At 40.2% G+C, this 20,364-nt stretch overlaps 1 protein-coding gene across 2 annotated transcripts in view; it reads left to right on the plus strand.

The window, feature by feature from the left end:
• The window catches only part of erbb4b (erb-b2 receptor tyrosine kinase 4b), a 270,958-nt gene that overhangs the window by 240,242 nt on the left and 10,352 nt on the right, over positions 1–20,364 (plus strand). For both annotated transcript variants that reach the window (XM_079563351.1, XM_079563352.1), the window contains exons 21-22: positions 17,437–17,592; positions 18,651–18,726. In XM_079563351.1, the coding sequence (XP_079419477.1) occupies positions 17,437–17,592; positions 18,651–18,726 (232 nt within the window). The remainder of the gene's footprint in view (positions 1–17,436; positions 17,593–18,650; positions 18,727–20,364) is intronic.

A 20,364-nucleotide genomic window follows, 5' to 3' on the forward strand; every position in this document is an offset into this window, starting at 1 on the left:
CAGGGGAAACAAGCAAAAGCTGCAATTTGAGCTGCTTATAAAACTTAAACCTTTACATCGTGCCATAACATATACTGTATATAAATGTAACTGCAAAACAAATCACATTTTCAATATCTTTCATCTTCTTTTCCCCTTTTTTGCTTCTTTTATCTCACAACTTCAGAGCAACACATGTTCACATAGCAGCGTTCGCACAAGCACCGAGCAGGAGATTTGTATCTGCTTTCACTGTTTAATGTCAAGGTTCTGGCCGATATCCCCTATCACTGCTCATTACAGATTGGGTTCACCCTCTGATTTCATATTTATTTCCCAGAGGAACTGCTTACACCAACACACATCTCGGCGCATCATTTCTCTTCCTCTATTGCTTTGGCTCTCACGGGCGTATGCAAGTAAACCCTGGCAGGCTTTTTGCATAGGTGGAGCCAAAAAGCACGCCAAAGAACAATTTTTCGTCCAACAAGTCACTGAAAAATAAGAGCAGTGGGAGCTTGCCATAATACTCAATAAAATGTTACAACTTTAAACATTTTTATTAGTGCATATTATATCTATTAGCAGATGTTGTTCTTTTTTTAGTTTTGAGTTGAAGAAAATCTAAAGCTCTCTTTACACTTAAAACTTAATTAATATAGAAAGATGTGTTTTGAGAAAGTGTATTTGGGTTTGTCTTGTTTGTTTGATCGCCTACATAGACTGAGAGCCAAAGCGACAACAGCTTGAACATACATCACTTTCAATTATCTTCTTGACCCTGTGGATGGCTGCTTGGGTGCCGGTCTGTCTTGATGTTTTTGGGACGCCTTTAGTGCTGTGATGCTGCGTCCATGTTGTGAGTGGAGATGCTCAGTATGAAACAGGTGCAGAGCTCAATGGCATCTCAACTCTCAGGGTTAAAGTGTTTAACATGTTGTGACTAGGGCTGGGTGCCGTTAGATGATGCCAGCCTGGAATTTAAAAACAAAGATTTAGGTACTGCTGGTATTGGTAAGTATCGAAAGCAGGTGTGGAAAAGAAATATGAAATCTTTACACTCATATACTGATGCTGTTGGTCATCAAAATTTAAAAGAAATAAAAAAGTGACACATAATTTGAAAACAAAAAATGAGAAAAGGGGGAACATTGGGGAAAAATTTAGGGGGAAAAAAAAAAATTGGGGGGGGAGAAACTGGGAACATTTGGGTCAAAATTGAGGGAAAAAATAGAAAGGAAAAACACGTAGAAAAAAGTGGCAAAAATTCGGGGGAAAAAATGTTATTTGTAGAAAATTGGGGGAAAAACACATTTAAAAAAGGGGAAAATTTGGGTAAATTTAGGGAAAACACTTGGAAAAAAATGTGTGTTTTTCCGCCCTTTTGTAGTCAAAGGAAGTGTCTTGGTTGTTTCACCGAAAACAAATGAGACAAATGTAAAATAAATTAAATGGAAGGAAATTAATAAATTAATATTATGAATCTGTTGTGTGCTTTTATGTGACAAATATTTTAGTATAGGTATTGAAAAAATATCGGTCAGGTATCGGTATCGAAAACCAAGTATTGTTAAAGTACAGGTATCGAAACAAATTGAACGGTACCCAGCCCTAGTTGTGACCCATATTATTTATTTGTTTGCCACTTTGAGAACTCAGGTTTCCCCCATCAACCTGGATCATGCCCAGCAGGCGAGTTCCCAGTTATGCTTTTGTGACCAAGTTTCTGTGTCAAATCTGGAGAATAGTTCTCCACTGCAGTCATCCACTGCTCCTGACAGGTAGTCCCTTAGACACTCACAATCTTCCCTCTGGACACACTTGCAGGGGAGATATAGCAGTTTAAAAAAGTGTCATTGACACATAATGCAGCATCGACAGACTTATTACAAAGCGTGAAATCAATAGCCATATTTTGTAAGAGTTTCGCATAAATATTCTAAAATGTAGCCTTTAAAACAACGATTAACTGATGAGCATTTTTCATTAAAACACTGCAGTGCGTAAGTGCGGGTGGAGTAACTCTGGGGAGAAAGCAATCACATTGGAGTGGATGAAACATGTTATTAAAGTGTTAATGATCCTAACCTCTGCGAATTTCAGCACTGTGCAATTAGCAGTAAAACCTGATGGACTGCGGCCTGAGCATAGTTCGGCTTCTTCTGGTCAGTGGAGACAATCTTGTTGCACTAGTTATTACAGGATTCTGTGTCTTATTCCATCATTGCCATGTTTAATGTAGCAGGCCCAAGAAGCATGTTCCTATCACAAGTGCTTGAATCTGTGACGAATCTTGATTCAAAGTGGATTACCTGTACCCAATATTTCGTCACACTGTGAAATGTTTAAGATGTATTTGCTCAAAAATAGTGATTAACATTAGTACTAAGACCCAAATTCTTCTCGTCATTTGTGTCAAAACTTTAAAGGAACAGGCCACCTTTTTTTCCATACTGAGATACGTTCTTACCTGAGCTTAGACGAGTGGATACATACCTGTCTGGTCTTTGTGTGTGCCAGGGGAAGAGCCTGGTAGCTTCCAACTTCACCCCCGTTTGGAGCAATAGGAATGTACTGGGAGAGGCCAAATTATAACAACATCTTTGGTCATTTTGCGTAACGCACAAAGACCAGTCCTGTACGCATCAACTCGTCTAAGCTCAGGCAAGAACATATCTCAGTATGTAAAAATGGTGGCCTGTTCCTTTAATTAGACACAATGATGCTGCTGCATAAAACTTATATTTTTACAAATGCTTTTACGTTTAATATTGTGTGGTTATTATAAAGTGCACCCTAATATGCACGTAAATACTGTATATCTAAAATGGCAAGTTCCTAAACTCCATATTTTCAATCTCTCCAGTAAGACTGCTTATCTCAACCATATTACATGCATACAAATATAAGTCTATCTTAAAACTATATTATTCAATTGAATTGTTTGTGTTTCCTCTCTGGCTGTTCTTTGACTTGTGCGCCCCTGAGAATGCAAACCTTTCTTGTGCACATCCCTTATCCGAAAAAAAACGGAATATTTAAAGAGCCTGTCGGTCTTTCAAACTCTCCCCAGACGCTTCTTGCGAACCGTCACAGCTCAAGGTTGTTCAGGAGTGTCATCATTATCATCTGACGAAATGGAACCGAACTATACAAAACCTTCTCACACCCATTTGTCCCGATCAGGGCGTTGGATTTGGCATTGTCAAAGCTGTTATCATAGACCAGACAGGACCCGCCCGTTACAATGTGGCTTTTGTGGGCCAATGTGCGTGCACGCTTGGAGATTCCCAATAGGAAAAAGGCAAGTCTAGCTGGGAAAAGGCACACACGCAAGATTCGAAGACATCCCAGAGCTCAGGAAAGAAAAGCCGTGCAATATTGATAGCTACTTCCACTCGAAGGCTAAACCCATATGGACTCAGATGCACGACCGAGAGAGCAGCACCTGCGGGGCTGTATAGTAGAATGGGTGAGAACAAAGGAGATGACGACTATTGAAGTGATCCTCTGACAGAATGAGAAATAAAGTAAGGTTTCGCAAAAATAAAGCATGATATGAATTACTATCGATGGAAGAAAAATCCCTAATGAATGAAAATGGTCACTTAACTTAGAAGTTTAGTTTCTTGTACTGTATGTATAATGTTGACGCCTCTACACACGTTCTGAAATGCCCATTATATTAATAGAAGGAAGCAAGAAAGAAAAGAAGCAAGCTGTGGATTCAGGCAGTCCATAATGCTGTACCAACCCGACTTTTGAATTATGTCACTTTTTTATATCCCACAATAGTTGATGTTCTTTTTACATGGCAGTACCGCTTCCCATAAAACATCCATTAGCTTAGTACTTCTTCGATCAACACAACCTTGTATCCTGAAGTTGCAGCATTCCTGCCACACTCCAAGAACAAGACGGACAATGAACTATACTTTTACCTTTTTCTATAACCAACTTGTTGAAATGTGTTTTTATGAAAGGCTAAACTCACTGACTTTATTGGTCTTGGGAACTCCTCAATTGCCAAGCTTCCTTCTTTGCCACAGATCAATCATAGAAGGAGCCAGTGCCTCCGCTTTTGCGCCCTGTGATTGCCCTGTTATTATTATCCCTCTAATTACAACCATCATCATTATTATCATTTTTCTATTATAGTTCATTACTCGAGATGTGAAAGAGGAGGCCCTAATGGCGTAAGTGGCAGTTACTTGCCCATTCATACAGCTCTGTTGCATCTGGGTTTCTCTTTTCAAGCACTGACAAAGATCACTGAATAGGCCCATTATCTGTCACATAACCAAGTCTGGAGTAGTTTGGACAGATTACCAACTCACCTCAGACGCCCTTTTTCTTTTTTTTAGGTCATAGCTAATAATTTACACTTTCATATGAATGATATAGATACTGAAAGTTAAAAAAATTCAACTGGACATATAAAGCATTTTCCGGACCATAAGTGACACGTTTTTTCATAGTTTGGCGAGCAACTTATTCAAGTATATAATTTCACCTGCCGCTTTCACTGCAGGCTAATCGAGCAGCAGAAAGAAAGTTTGGAGTGAGCGAGAAGCGGTGGTTACTCCGAGAAGAAAACAAAACAAAGCTAATCACGAGCTGCTTTTAGCTCGTGATGGCCACAGCTAGAGGAAAGAGTTCGCAAATGAGAGCCTGAAAAACGTGCTGCCGGGAGAGGCTTGTCAACGGTACAGTTACGCCTCCGTGCCCAGGTACTTGCCAAGGCGATTCAGAAGTGACACCGGGGAGGAAAATTTCAATGGATTTTGTGATTTAGAGTGAGATTCAGAGTTTGGTATGTTCTTTATGCCTTAGTCATCTGAACTGTTTATGTGACATTAACATACCAGACACCTATTTAGTTGTTTATGCTCCTTGTAGCTAACCATCAATCTGTTACATTAGCATTTTGGCTGGTGCGTCTTATGCTCCGGAGCGACTTATAGTCCGGAAAATACAGTATACATAGTTGCCCGACATTTCGAGAATCATCCAATTCTCTTCTTCAAAGGGTCAAAGATGTTAAGTCCCGTCAGATGTTAGATTGGGTGTATGGTGTTGTAGATTGCTCAGTCACCAGGCAAGATGATTCTCTCAGAGCACAACTCCCCCACTTGCACACAGCGCTCCCTCATTCTCTTAACTCTCACCTGAACCAAGCACATTTTAACCACATCTAAAAGGTTCTTGGGAAAAAATGGTCAAAATAGAGGATGCAAACACAACCAAAAAGGGACAAAAACATGACTAAAAAGTGATGAAAAACAAACCACAAAACTACGAAAACACGACAAAAATGCTTCAAAAATGTAAAATGCAGTGACAACAACTGCGATCAGTTTTGTAGGCCTTAGCTTTCAAATGAGGTGTTACTCTCTGGTCCTGAAGCATTTAAGATTCAGCTGAACTGGAGAAAAATGGTTGAAGCACAGCAGGCACAGAACAGCAGAACAACAATGGGCTGAACACAATAAGTAATACACAGCTATTACAATATGTAGGAAAGACTCTCTATTGGTGTTTGAGACTATTTTGTCATTAACATTAAATTCCCAGAGAGTGTAAACTGAAATGAATGGAGATTTTCAGATGTTACATATTCAATCTTCGATGTATTTAAACTACCAGTGGTGTTAAGCCAGTTGTTCTACTGCTGTTTTGTTCATATTTATTAATATTATTTGAGTTAATGCTACTTCATAGGCTCTAATACAACAATAAAAAAATTGATACTGAACCCTTCTGGCAAAATTTGGTAAATATACTCCAATTTGACAATAAAAGACAATTAATTATATAAACACACAACATATCAATCTCTAGATGTCTATGTCACCAGTATAAGCAGATGAGTGAATTCATATAATTAGTCTCACTACACTTTTCTACATCGGTAAATTAGGGGTAGCAACATTGGGAAAATATATTCTTTATTCGTGCAGAGTACCAAAAGTTGCTCTACCAATTTAAAATACACAAATTCCTGCACTTCTTTGCCCCATAGTGTGAATATCATTAGACTCCGAATCGAACAACATTTACCTAAGAGCTCACTCATATGTGTGTGTGTGTGTGTGTGTGTGTGTGTGTGTGATGCAGCCAGCCCTTAACAAACATCCTTGGGCTATCCTCGCTCACTTTCCTCATCAGGGCACTCAAACAGACGGCTCTGCCTACACCGCCGTCCCCTGTCTAAAGATAAAGATATTAAACCAACACAGCACCCCCCACCCTCAAGCCTTACTCACCAGCTGACTCATAACCCCAGTTGTTAGCGATGTGCCAGGGCTGCTCCAACACGATTAAAAATACACTTAGGTTTGTCGCGCGGGCAGAACATCAATTCTCCCCAGAAATGTCAACTTTTCGGCAGTCCAGACAAACATGGACACAGGGCTGCAGTGACGGGAAAGAAGTCTTGGAAAGAATGAGTCGGCTTTCCGAGGGGTTGCGTGAGAAATGAGGCCGTATACAATATCAGTCTGATTGAAGCGTCCTCATGCAGCACGTATTCAATCTTTCTTGGCGCAACAAAGAGGCGTCAAAGTGAGAGTGGTTCGGCGCGAGGTCGGCCGCATTCACACCACACCCGCTCCGAACCATAGAGCCACTCGGGCCGCTCCAAGGCCACCTGTTTCAGCCGGACTCGGAGCGGCTGTTCAGACCGACGTAAAGTGCTGCAGTTGGATCCACACTGACCCAAAAGGCTCGAGTCGAGATCCCCTTTAGAGCCACACAGGTGAAGTTCCATGTATGCTTTAATAATTGTAATTTCATATAAAAGAATTTGCTTTAAACCTGGTATTTGCAGAGTGTGAAGTTTCAAGTGAGTATCTTTAGCAGTTGGTGGGATGCTTTGTTTATTTGACACGGAAGGACCCATAGACCAGCAGCAATCCACTGAATTGCTCAAAACTATTTCTGCTTTTAGGAGTAAAAGAAATAGCATCAAATTATTAAAGACTAGGGTCACCATTGCATTGTCACAGGTCAAAGTGGTTTGAGAAAATGCATCTGAATCACATAAATAAAGAAGAATACCACCTCCAGAGATCAAGTCCTCCCCCCTCAGACTTTGGTGTTGACTCATTCCATTGTGCTTCCTAGTGTGGTGTTCACATCTGCTGTTGCTGTACTGGGACATGAGGAGATTTAACAAACCCGGTCTCTGAATGTGAGAATGTCTGCAGCTTTCAGCATGACTCACCTAAATATTTACATGACATTTTTGCACATAATTGTCGGGTTTTCTTCATGAATGCATTAGAATAAATTTGGTCTTTGGTTACTGTCATTTTATCAAATTTAAATAGGCTCACTTTTGTTTATTTGTGTGTTGCTATAAAGTATTATTATTAGCATTTTCGGTTCGTTATGACAGAAGTATTGAGATAAATTGAAGCACAGCGCTTGTCCTTTTTGCCAAATGCATTTACATATCCATCTGGTGTCTAACTCCTCCTCCGCCTCTCACCCCTTGGCCCTCTCTGCCCCCGTCAGGGACTGGCCCGGGACAAGGTCATGTTGTTGGCGTATGTCGTCGATGTGCCACCTGATCCCAAAGGTGCCTGCAGGGCCGAGGGCTGGCAGGGTGACATAATGGAAACCAGGAAGGGTGCCATGATCTGGGTCACACATTTTTGTAACAGCCCTCAGTGATTTGGGTTTAGCATCATTTTTATGTTTGAAATGTAAACTGGTCAATATCTAGTTTACAGTTAGGGGGGCTTAGTTTATGGATCTGTGGTGGGATGGTTTAAACAAGAGCTTTTAGACAGGCATTCGTCATTGTTCATGTGTGAAGTTTGAGTTTCAGTGACCATTCAAAAGATTATTATTCCTAAAGATTATCTGACCTGGAGACTTAAACCTCTTTTCCTCCGCCTGAACAGAGTGCATTTTCTTCAGTTCGGCTTGAAGAGCAACAGTGTGATGCCTCAATTTAAAGCTAAGACCTACAAAGTGTGCTGTTTTTGTAGTTTTTTATTGCTTGTTTTTGTAACTTTCTTTCTTGCTTCTCCATCACTTTTTTCATCACTTTTTTGTTGCGTTTTCGTCACATTTTTGAAGCATTTTTTGTTGCTTTTCCCTTGCATTATTTCATTGCTTTTTACCATGTTTTTGTCACTTTTTTGTTGCGTTATTGTCACTTTTCTTGATGCGTTTTCGTCAGGTTTTTGTTGCGTTGTCAGCCTCGTTTTCGTCGCTATTTTGACCATTTTTTTTGTTGACGCTTTTAGATTTGGGTAATGCCAACCTTCGGTTCAGGTTGAGGTTAAAAGGTTAATAACAAACATATTCTTTGATTATTATTCCTTGATTTAGTTTAGGTTGAGTGTGCTTTGATTGTTCCAAAAGAGCATTTGTTTGTTAGTCCCTTTGCCTCACTGTCCAATCTCTCGGTTGTGTGTAGATCATCGGTAAAGGCCAATTCTGCCCTTCTGTCCGATTCTGATCTAATTTCCTCTGTAACGAAACCAACAAGTCAACAGACAGATCGAAATGGACAGATTGGAATGTAATTAAAAAATGTCACAAGAGTAAAAATGGCTTCATATGTGATCGATTTTACCCTCTGCAGATCATCTGTGTCTTCTAAGATGTGTTTTTATTTAACAAAATCCAACGTTATCGACATTAAAAAATGGAAACAAACCTGTGTGAACTTTAAAGCAAATGAAAATCTGTGACTTCCATGAGATTGTTGTTATTTTCCCCTTTATAAAAATGGAAGTGAATAGGTTACGCGGGGATCTCCTGAGTCAGAACACTGTGACGTTTATCACATTGTGAATGGTGCTGAAATAGAACAGTGACGTGTGCTCCAAATCTCCTCTCGCTCAGTGACCCATATTCAACAGAAGTGTGTTTTACGCCCGGCCTTATTCATAGTGGCATTTTAGACATTGTGGAACTGGATTTTTTGTGCCAGTTAATGTGTTACATACCGGAATGAGACTGAATGGTTTTACTACATTAGAGTTGCCATTCCAGGATGAGTGTGTGAATGTTGTTTTGTTAGGATAAGACTCTTAAATATGTCGACCAATATTACTTTGTTGAATTTGAGTGTTAACAACTGCATAAGTAGTACATAGTAGGGAAGACAGTAACGACAACAAGGACATAACAAGACTAAATTAGTGTTTTAATATGCCTGTGATATTAAGGTCAATCGTTTTGAATTTAATAATTTGCTTTGAATTGGAACCTACCTGGAATAACTACAGTGTAAACCTGCGATTCATCTCTAGGCACATCTTCAAAAGTTTAGTATATTTCAACAGTTTTTTCTTTCGGTTCATTCTATAAACAACAAGTGTAACAAGTGTAGCTGCTGTGATATGCATTTAAATGCTCTTCTTGGTAAATGCTGCTAAGTCTAAGTTTAAAACTGATGATTGCATTGTTGCTCATCGGTATCTGTTCAGCTCATGAAGGACTTGTTTATACTGTCAATGTTATGTAGACTGTATAATTTATTATGTTACGTAAGTATATTGAATTGAACATGGGGTAGGCGCAAGCTTTATTGCTTCCACCTACTCCATTTTGAGCATCCACAATTGTATAGTTATGTTTATAGTATGAATTTTAAAAGAATGTGACACTGTATCACTTAAACTCAAAGTTTTTAGGAAGCCTTCAAAGTCATTCGGAATAAATGAGAAGGTTGATCAACGCTTCAATTTTCACCAACATTTTAGATTTTCAAAGGTATAAGCTGCAATTGTCAACCATTGATGTTTTTTTTTTTTAGCCTCATTTTGGAGGATTGTCTGAATGCAAGGAGGAACAATGTTGTGGTGGATAGACGACATATTTTCTCCAAATTACTCAAATAGTTTTGATTAATAGAATAATAAATGCATTTCAACTGAATTTTGTACCTGTCATACTGTATACTTACTTTAACTTTCCAGATTACCAGTTCCTCTGTAGTTAATTAGACTCAGTCCCTTGTGCTGCATTCCAGTTGTCATCGGAAATCAGATTTCTCAAGTCTCCACCCAGGGTTGCCGGGTCACATTACCCGTGGGTGAGAAAAGATCTCAAATGGTTTTGCCCACGCGGTTTAAAAATCACTCTGTTGAAATCTAAATCTCAAAATTCAATGCAATCAGAGCTGCTTTTTCAGTGAAAGAAGGAGAAAGGGGAGATGTTGTTGAGCGCACAGTCTCAATTTTTCATTGCATTGTGGGCTTGAGTCCTGGCTCTGACAATTTGCTGAATATCTCACCCAATCCAGTATAAGATATGTGCCATCTTTTAAAAATAGAGAATATAGTTAAAAACACCCAATATTAATACCCTTTAGTTTAATTACAATGACAAGTGCAATATAGAAAAAACAAAGTGCAAGTTAGAAAGTGCAATATTGGCAGTTACACATTCTCACCAATTTGGCTTTACCCAAATCTAAAAGCTTCTAGAATGGAGAGTACCAGTGTTTATTTCTCATGTTTCTGTTCATGTTTTCCTCAGTTATTCAACGCATTTTCATCACTCTTTAGTTGTGTTACTGTTGCTTTTCCAGCACTTTTGTTGTTTTTTTACCCTTGTTTTTTGTCGCTAGTTTGACCCTTTGTTCCTATTTGGGTAAAGCCGAACTGGAGAAAATGTGGGGGTTACGAGGTTGATAAACGTGACAAAGACTTGGAACTGGAACACAGTAACTCATATTAAAACATCCATCTTTCCCTGGTCTGTGTTCCGACCTCCAAGGATAAACTATCCTTGGCCCTCCATCTGCCTGTAAAAACAATCACCATGACAACAAATGGATAGAGCCTTATCATCAATGTGTTCTAAATACATTATGTCCATGTTGTCCCATTCACCTATTACTATAAGCTTCCTTTACATTATAAAACTACGTCTGCAGCTTCCTGTCACTGTCTCCAGACTGTGCACGTCTCCTCGCTGCTTCAATGTTCAGTATTTCTCACTCAGTCTCAGTTCCTCCCCATTTTGTAGGTGGTGAGGTCAAACGGATCACTTCATGCATTAATTCATAAGAACCGACTGAACGAGGGCTGCAAAAATATTAGCGCAAGTCCCAGCTCTCTCCACCAGATGTTCACTTTGCTATATAGTCACTCTGCTTCCAGCTAGCATTCAATACCTATATATGGTTCAGGGGAAAACAAAAGCTGAATATCAAAAAGTAGTCGCACAGTCGCGGTTAAACAAATAGTTGGTGCTTTGTTGTAACTTTGTAACAACTGCTCAAAAATTGCAGTTTTACGTAGAAGGTGATCCTGCAAAAAACGATAAGACACAGACATTATAAATAACATGTAAAAGCGTAGGACAGGGAGGATGACATATAGTAATGTTGTTTGTTTCAGGCTTTGAGAAACAAGATTGCGTTAACCGTATTTTGGCAGCAACGGTTGATGGATGCGATGCCAAACCTGACGGCGGAAATGGCCAAAATAAAACACGGATTTCTGCAGAGGGTAATAAATCTTAGAACAAGGTTTCCAGTAAAAGTCAAAGAGAAAAAAACGTCTCACCAACATGTGGTTTTAGCCCTGTGAATACCAACATGGACGGCGTAGAGCTCCCTCTTGCAATGGTTAAGTTATACAGTATAAATCTAACTTTTGAGGCAAAGGGGAAAGTAAAGTAGTTGTAAGTATAATTTTTTGGGGTAAACAATCATTTAAAATGTGGCAAAAATGGGTGGGTAAGGGGAAAAATTATGGGGATGAATAGGGAAAACAATGAGCAAAGTTTTTTTTCCCCTGTCCTTTTGTAGGCAAATCAAAATATGATGTTGCTAAATGTATCATTGATAATGTGTAAAGTTAAATAACAAACGGGTACATTGTGTACACATTTGCATGCTGTGTTCCAAGGTCCTCGTACTTTGTACTTGCAATATGTTCATTTGTACTATTGTTGTAATATACATTTTTATTGTAATGATTTTGGGGGTGGGCGTTTATAAGCTTTTGCTTCGGCCCACTCCTTTTGAGCAGAATTTCACCTGCTCAAATAAACAAACAAATAAACTAAACTAAATGTAGCTTATTAAGGAAAACTATATTTTAGAGAAACAAAGCTATCAGTTAAGATCCACATTTTTGCATATTTCTGATGGTTTGTAAAAAATTATCGCTTCATCATCGATATGGAGAAACTCCCCCAAAAATATTGAATTCATTTTTGTCAACATTGCCCAGCTCTAGTGTTGCAGTGTCCCTCTATTTAGTACCGTGTTTAGTTACATACAACAGTAATCATTTTATGCTGTATGGTGAGGCATTTAACATTGATTATAGAGAATAAATCAATCCGGACAGGACTTTCCCCTCACGTCTGCGCAAAGACAAATTGTTCCCACTCAGCCTTCCCCCTGATGTCGTTTCCTATATTCACTCTGACACAGCGGCTCAGAATGAAATGACACCCCCCCACTTTCATCATTATTGTATTACGGTTTCCCCTCCTTTTTGCTCCCACATCGGTCGTATTCAGTTCAGCTCATTCCTTAAACAGTGACTCACCTCTCAGCGTTCCCTCCGGTTCCTTTTTATATATCCGAAGCATACATTAAACATGCACTATGTCAGAGCAGATGCCAGTGTCACAGAACCGAACCAAAAAGACCTATTATTTCATCGAATATAGATAGAATATGATTTCAGGAAATAGTCTTGCCTGCATAAACAGTTTGTGCCCTCCTGAAATATCCTGGCTCTCCACTTTAAGAGAATTGACTTGGGCCATAAAGCAGGAATAAAAGCTGAGGAGTATCACTGTCTAGGAGTCAGTGGTTTGAACGGAATGAGACCCATTGACTGGAATTACAGTTTTTGCTATGTTCCCCATTGGGTACACACACCATTCCCCAAAGCTCACTTCCTACTATTTAAAGGGGACATAATATGCACCATGGACTTTCTTAGATCTTTTTTATCCATCAATCAACATTTATTGGCGACGTGTAAACAGGCAGCAACCTCCATCTCTCTCTGTACCGCTGCATTTTTTTAACCTTTTTCTGTGAACTACATTTGTGGGATCTGTGCTCCACATTGTTTTGCCGGATACGTTTGCACATCTTTGCCCTGTTTTTGTGGGGATCGGTGGATTTTTTTTTTACTGCAAAGAGCCCGCATTAGTCCTGAGGAAAGCAGCTTTTTAAAAGTAAACAGCTACTTTATCAGCTAAACCCATTTGAGACCTACACATTTCTTCTTTTGAGACACTGAAGAGGCACCAAGAGCCCCCTACACCTGCAGCACAGTGGAGGCACTACAGGAAAGGGACAAACGAGGAGGTATCCGGGCAAGAATCACATCTAAGCCACACAAGCCTTCAATTGTTCTGGCTAATAGACATTCACTGGGAAATAAAAACAGATTAACAGCTAAGCTCTTCCCAGAAAATGGTGAAAGACTGTTGTGGAGTGGAGGGAGCTGTGCAGGAGGAAGAGGAAGGAGGAGGTGGGGGCTGACAAGTGCAGGACGCCACGCTCTGAAACAGGGACAAACCCAGGAGGCGCTGCACTGTTTCAGAGGAGACTGAAGGCAGCCAGCGAGGTTTTCTTCTACGGATTCCCCGACCTCCAAAAAACATGCTGGCGGCGCGACTCATTTGCAGCGGCTCAGGACCTGAACACTAATTCGTTGACAAAGCACTTACTTGCTTGCTTATTTATAAAGGAAGTCCTCTCCTTACTTCCCGCCCAGCTCCCACTTCGTTGCACAGTTCACCCTTCCTCCACAGAGCAGTAAGAGGCTCTTGTGTAGAACTGTGTATGCTGGTTTGGTCCGTTAGTCCTGGTTTAGTCCATGAAATCACAACAATTGTATGGTGTAAACCCAGTACATTTTTCCTGTTTTAGCCTCCATCGCAGGCTGGTCCCTTCTGGACAACTACATTTACTGCAATTACAGGAGCTGTTCTCATGGTGTCCACTTGGGAGGTGCCCAAATGAGGTGCAAACAAGCGGGGAAAAAAGTGTATTTCTGACGCACATTCCCATTCCTCCCCCTCTTGATCTCATTGTGCTGGCAAATTAACATTCACCGGTCGCCAACTCATCCATTTTCCTTCCACTGCTTAATTGTCTTGAAAATTGAGGAGATTACCAGCTACGATTTATGTACAAATAAGAATCTGTCACATAACTGGCACAGTATGTGCATCAAACGCACACAGATGAGACAATAACTGAGCAGCTCAGTCTTTTAATGTGTGGCTGTTAGCGCATTAGCGAATCACACATTAAAAACATTCTCCTAAGAAGCTGCTTTGCATTTTTGATCACTGTGTCGCTGTGGAATTTTCCTGTGTAGTCTGCTCTGGTTTCCTTCATCAAGCAATTGACTAATCCTAAAGCTCCTTAGCAACACTTTTGATCAAGGTGAAAGTCTGCAATCCACTGCGGTCAGTCTATCTGCCTGACAGATTCCCCAGATGAATGGAAGATGAGTCGAAAGCAGAAAATGGCAGAGAACCCTGCTGTTAGTTCTGTGTGATGTACACGTTTAAGGCAAGGAAAGGTAACTTTATTTATACCGCGCATTTCGTACACAAGGCAACTCAATGTTTAAGACACACAAAAGACTTGGTTTTGAAAACATTTTGAAAATGACTTATTATCTTCTTTGCTTCATTGGACAGACCCACAGTTTAGTCCCACGGATTTGTTTTGGTTTACAGGATTTTTTAGGGAATCTCAAGAAACGCAACAAGATGTTTTCTGTGCAGAATAAAAAAACAAAACAATTTTTAGATTTGGGAAAATGTGTGATTGCAATTTTTTGAGAGTAGTCTGTGATATGAACTGCTAAAACAATACTAGTAATAATCAGATACATTTCATGTTTTCTTAAAGTTTGTGAAATTGTAACCATCCCATTTGCAATTTCGACTGCGAATAATTTGGCAGCCCTACTCTCATCCTCTCCATTTCACTTTCATTTACTGCAGATATGAGTGAGTTCTGGCCTGTGTGATTTACTCCTGAGGCTAAATGGGGAAGGAGGCACGTGGCAGTGGTTATGTGCATGTTCAACACTGTACTGATGTACGTACTACAACTACTCTTATCGCCTCCTAAAGCTGCTTATATCTGGTTCTACAATGGAGTCTGGTTGTGTGAGCAGATCCCACATGTTCTCCCATGGGAGCCAGCCAAATGAGGCAGCGTGATTATAGCCTTGGCGATGTAATCTCACCTCTTAGGCAGCCCCTGCTCAACCCCCTTACCCTTCTCCTCCTTCTCCATTCACTCCTTTCATTTCAGCCAATTCCAGGCAAATCCGATTTGTTATGGTTTCACAGAAGACCTTGTTTTCATGTTCTCTTGCCACTTCAAACCAAGTGGCTCCTGTTATTGTTCATCCAATATGAAAAGACTGTTCTCTTTCTTCGTCTGTGTGTATGGCAGTGAACAGACCAGACACATCCAGGCATGTGGGTAACTCAAGAGCCAGCCATCAAAGAGTCCCTATGTCTATTCTTATTTACTTCGTACAGAAAAAATAAACAGTAAATAAATTCATTTTTGATCTTTCCAAGCACAACAGGTGTAAGTTGTGTAAGTGTAAGGCACTGCGTCTTTCCAAAGGTCCGTTATTGTTATTGTTGTGCACTTTCTCTTTATAAATAAGGTAAATGCAAGCCATATCTTACCATACAATTTTGTATCGTATACTCCACTGAAGATGTTGAGGTTATGTGGAGTGACGACAATGGAAAGCATAAGGAAAGTGTACATCAGAGGGACAGCTGCGTTGGAATTTTAGTTGAGGGCCAAAATGAGATATTGTAGTTTCTACGTTCAGAGGGAATTGATCGTGGTTCAAAAAGTAGAACTAGTATGAATGTGAAGACGACCTAAAGCAGCTTTTGCGGGTCAGAAAAAGGAGGGCAGAGAATAATTATTATATAGTATTTACTGTATATAGTGGCTTTCACACGGTCACAAAGCGCTTTACATGAGACTTTGGCCCAAAGCGCTTTACAGCAAGGATCCACTCACCCACTCACACTCTCATTCATACACCAGTGAACACAGTGGGTGAGGGTGAAGTGTCTTGCCCAAGGACACAGCGACAGTGGGCATCTTCAGGAGCTGGGATTCAAACCCCCAACCTTCTGATCATGAGACGGCCCGCTCTACCACCTGCACCCCCGTCACCCCAGAGGGTAGCATAGCAGTTGGTTTGATTCTGTTGATCTTGGTTTAAACAATGAAACAATTTCACATCTTTTTGTGATTCATAAAGTTTTTTATAAAGCGCAAAATGAAATAGCACTTGTGAATCAGTCTTGATCAGAAACTTGCCTCTGGGTTAATTTTGCCATTATTGCTTCACCAAGCATTCAGTCATGAACCAGTCTTTCTCACACCAGTGATGATGGTGATGGTGATGATAATGGTGATTTATGGAAAATGGCTCTATAAAAATAACAGTTTTGCTAATGATGATGAGACAAATAATTATAACTATCTAATGGGCTTAATATGGTACTGGGGGAGGTAATGGTGAAGACTGTCATGCTGAACACACAGGCTTGTCCATATGCAATATGTAAATTACCAGTGCACACCATTTAGTGACATCTCATTAATTTTCCATCGGAGTCAAAATGAAAAACAGATTTTATTTTCATTTACAAACAGAAACATAAGTGGGTGTTGATATATTGTTTAGATTTATTCTCATTTATTGGAATACAGGTTTACTAAAGTAGACTTACTATCAAATCTGTGATTGAATTAAATCTGATCATTAAATGGTTCATTATTGTGGCCCACTATTCCATGTTAAAGAAGTGGCCCATTGGCCAGGGGTCAGTGCTCAACCAACACAGTGTTTTCACTGAAAAACAGCTTGCTTCTCTTTATTTAGAACCAACAATTCGCCACAAACTATGAAGCTTCTTTCAGGTTGGATTAGCACACGTGGAACAAACATCACAGTCACAAGGAAACCTGCCAAATTCAGATTTTTAAAAAAGAAAAATACTAAAATATCCAGGCAGATTAATTAGTGATACTTCTACAGTCACCAACCCAGCCGTGTTGAGGCTACATGGTTTGTGGCACAACGTCAGCTTTGTATCTGACGAATCCAGCTGTTTTTGACAGATTAGGCTCAATAATATTCAGTATTTGTGTTTGTTTAATCCTCCCTGTCCTTTCTGCTATTTGTTCTACTAATAGCAAAACATTTAAATTGTTGAATATAGTTTGTTTTTGCTATTTAATTCTCACATTTCATTTTTTGTTTTTTGTTTGTTCTTTTCAATGGTAAAATGAATCGGAGAGTAGAACAAGACTGAAAGATGCAGTCTCACTGTTGAGCCCTATTGGGAATCCCTAGTAGGATCTGGATCTGTGATGTTGAATGTGCGCTGTGCAGTGGAGGCAGTACGCAGACACTGTAAGACTTGATATTGTGTGTGTTACAGGGAATGATGTACCTGGAGGAGCGCAGGCTGGTCCACAGAGACCTTGCTGCCCGAAACGTGTTGGTCAAGTCCCCGAACCACATCAAGATTACAGACTTCGGCCTGGCCCGGCTGCTCGATGTAAATGAGAAGGAATACAACGCTGACGGAGGCAAGGTAAACATCCAGAGCCCCCAAAACACTGCATTCTCCAGGGGGTACAAGAGGCCCTTGAAGACTACATAAAAAAAATAATCTGCATGCGGACTGTGTGTGACGGTAAGCACTTACCAAAATCTTTATCACTATTTCATTGTTAATTGTTTAGGTAGACAACAGAAGACAACATTACATTGGTTAGTTTTGTGAGTATTTGGGCCTGAACATAAGATAATGAGACCCAGATTGTAGGGAAGGCGAGCCAAGTTTATTCTTCTATTATATAGCACAATGTGACCCAAAATAGAGCAAGAAGGATGTGTTAAAAGTACACACATTTACACTTAAAGGCATACAAGATCAATTAAACACAAAGAAATTAAAGCAAACATTCCACTGTTTTCAGCCAGATTCGTACATTGTAAGAGGAGAGGCCATCTTTCTATTTAATATTTAATTTGGGCTACATTTGCACAACACCAAAGCAGACATGATCATGTATTTGTTTTTTGACCCTGTGGGAGGGACTGGGCCCATCAGTAAACCCGTCTGAGTGCATTCAGTGTGGTTACTCTTCTGCTCTATTGGACCGTTATATTTACTTTGGGGGACGGCGCACTCAGAACAATATAAATGAAGTAAACAAATCTGTCCTTGGGAGTCTCTGGCCTCCGCTAAACTTTATCCATCTCTTGTATTGCTTTTCAAGTCTGGTATTTTGTTCAGCGGATAAACCTTTTCATCTCGCTCTCCTCCTCTGTCAGTCCATCACATCCGCGCTATAAGCTAAGAGCCGTTATCCACTGCTCGCCCGGACGCTGACGGGCGCTCCACCTCTGACAGGCCCCTCCCACTCCCCCCCCCATGTCTGTAATCAATAGTGCAGACCGCCAAATCTAATCACCGCGTTAAGCCCGTCTCACAGCGGGAACGTCTTCGCCACATGGTATTACAGCGAGTGTTGTGTCTGACTCACCACAGGGCTGTTGATGCAATGATAGGGGATACAATTACTATCTTTTATTTGTTCACTCATGTACTTACTTGGACATGTATTCTGGGTTTAATTCCGCCAGATGCCGATTAAATGGATGGCCCTGGAGTGTATCCACTACAGAAAGTTCACACACCAGAGTGACGTTTGGAGCTATGGTGAGTTCTGCAATAAAATGTGGTGAAATGTTATATCCATAGTTTATGCTAATTAAAGGCACTACACGCTTTTCTAGTCATGGAACTGAATTTGTTTTGTTCCCCTTTAATATTTTGTAAACTCGTGCATCTAATTAGAAAACCTTTGTATCAATTTCATGAACTTGAAAGCTTGTTTTTTTCGTATTTCTGTGAAGGTGACTCTGAAAAGTTGAAACATGCCTATGAATTCATCTCTGTGAACAACTGGGATGCTACAAATATGCTAGGAAAGTTAGGAATGAGTTTGGAGCACTACTAACATTTTAACCTCTCAACCCCCGCCTTAACCGAGCATGTTTTCTCCAGCTCGACTTTAACCAAATCTAAAAGCATCTTTTAAAAAATACATCAGAATAGCGACAAAAAAATTAGACGTAAGACAAAGACAAAAACGCAATAACACAGGCGACGAAAAAGTGACGACAATTCAACAAAAAACAACAATGCGGCGAAGACGGGATGAAAGATCTTAGGTCAGTTTTGTAGATCTTAGCTTTCAAATGAGACGTCACACCGGAAGCTTTTAGATTTGGGTAAAGCTGAGCTGGAGAAAATGTGCTCGGTTAAGAGGTGTCATTTAGTGGCTCCCTCTTTCTTTCTTTCTTTCTTTCTTTCTTTCTTTCTTTCTTTCTTTCTTTCTTTCTTTCTTTCTTTCTTTCTTTCTTTCTACTGTCATTAAAGGGGCTAGATGCAAGTTGGCCATTGTATGCTCACTACTGCCACCTCAGGTCATATGTGTAACTGCACCTTCTATATTAAAGGGGGGGAATTATGCAAAATCGACTTTTTCAAGCTTTACATCATGTTATTATCTCATTCCCTCATTAAAAACATGCCTGAAGTGTTGCCTTGGCACATTCACGTATTTTTGAGTAATCTGTAAAAACTCTGATGGCGGCCATTTTAGGGATAGGTTTGCCTGAATCCTCCTAGGAACGCCCCCACCTCCTGGAGACGCCTCCGAGCTTTTGTCACCAGCCGAGTAACCAACCACTCAGCAGAACCCCCTCCCCACTGATGCCACAGACAGCGTGTGGAGGGGGCGTGTCGGAAAGGGTCAGAGGTTCTTAAAGAGACAGAGGCCTATTTCAAGACATTCGCTACAGCCATTTTGAGAGAGCAATTTTATACAAGGCAGTCATTCAAATATACTGCATTTACAGACCAACAGAAGGTTTCGTCATCATTGTAGTCTGAAAAAAGCATAATACCCCCTCTTTAACCTCGTGCATGACGGCACTTCGAACCAAAAGTGACACCTTTTTGAATGACAGTGCAGGATTTTAGAGGATGTTGTGGTGAATAGGTCTGAGCTCATTCTACACATTAGGACATGGCTGGAACATGTAGGGGGAGGAAAATACTTAGTTTTAACATTTTTAAACTCTGTCCAAAATGTTGTTCCTTGCAAATGAAGAAATGAAGAAACTATACTGGGGACTGTACTACTACTACTACTAAAACTTGTGTACTGACCTTGCAAAAGTCCATTGCATGTCCCCCGTAGTTGTTACTCCTGGATTGTTCAGCAAGTTCTTTGAATGCTGGTGGGTTCCCCTTGTAGTCTGTTCTTTGATTACAGGCAATTACACTTCA

The sequence above is a fragment of the Gobius niger genome, assembly GCF_951799975.1.
Source record: "Gobius niger genome assembly, chromosome: 9".
NCBI classification, from domain to species: Eukaryota; Metazoa; Chordata; class Actinopteri; order Gobiiformes; family Gobiidae; genus Gobius; species Gobius niger.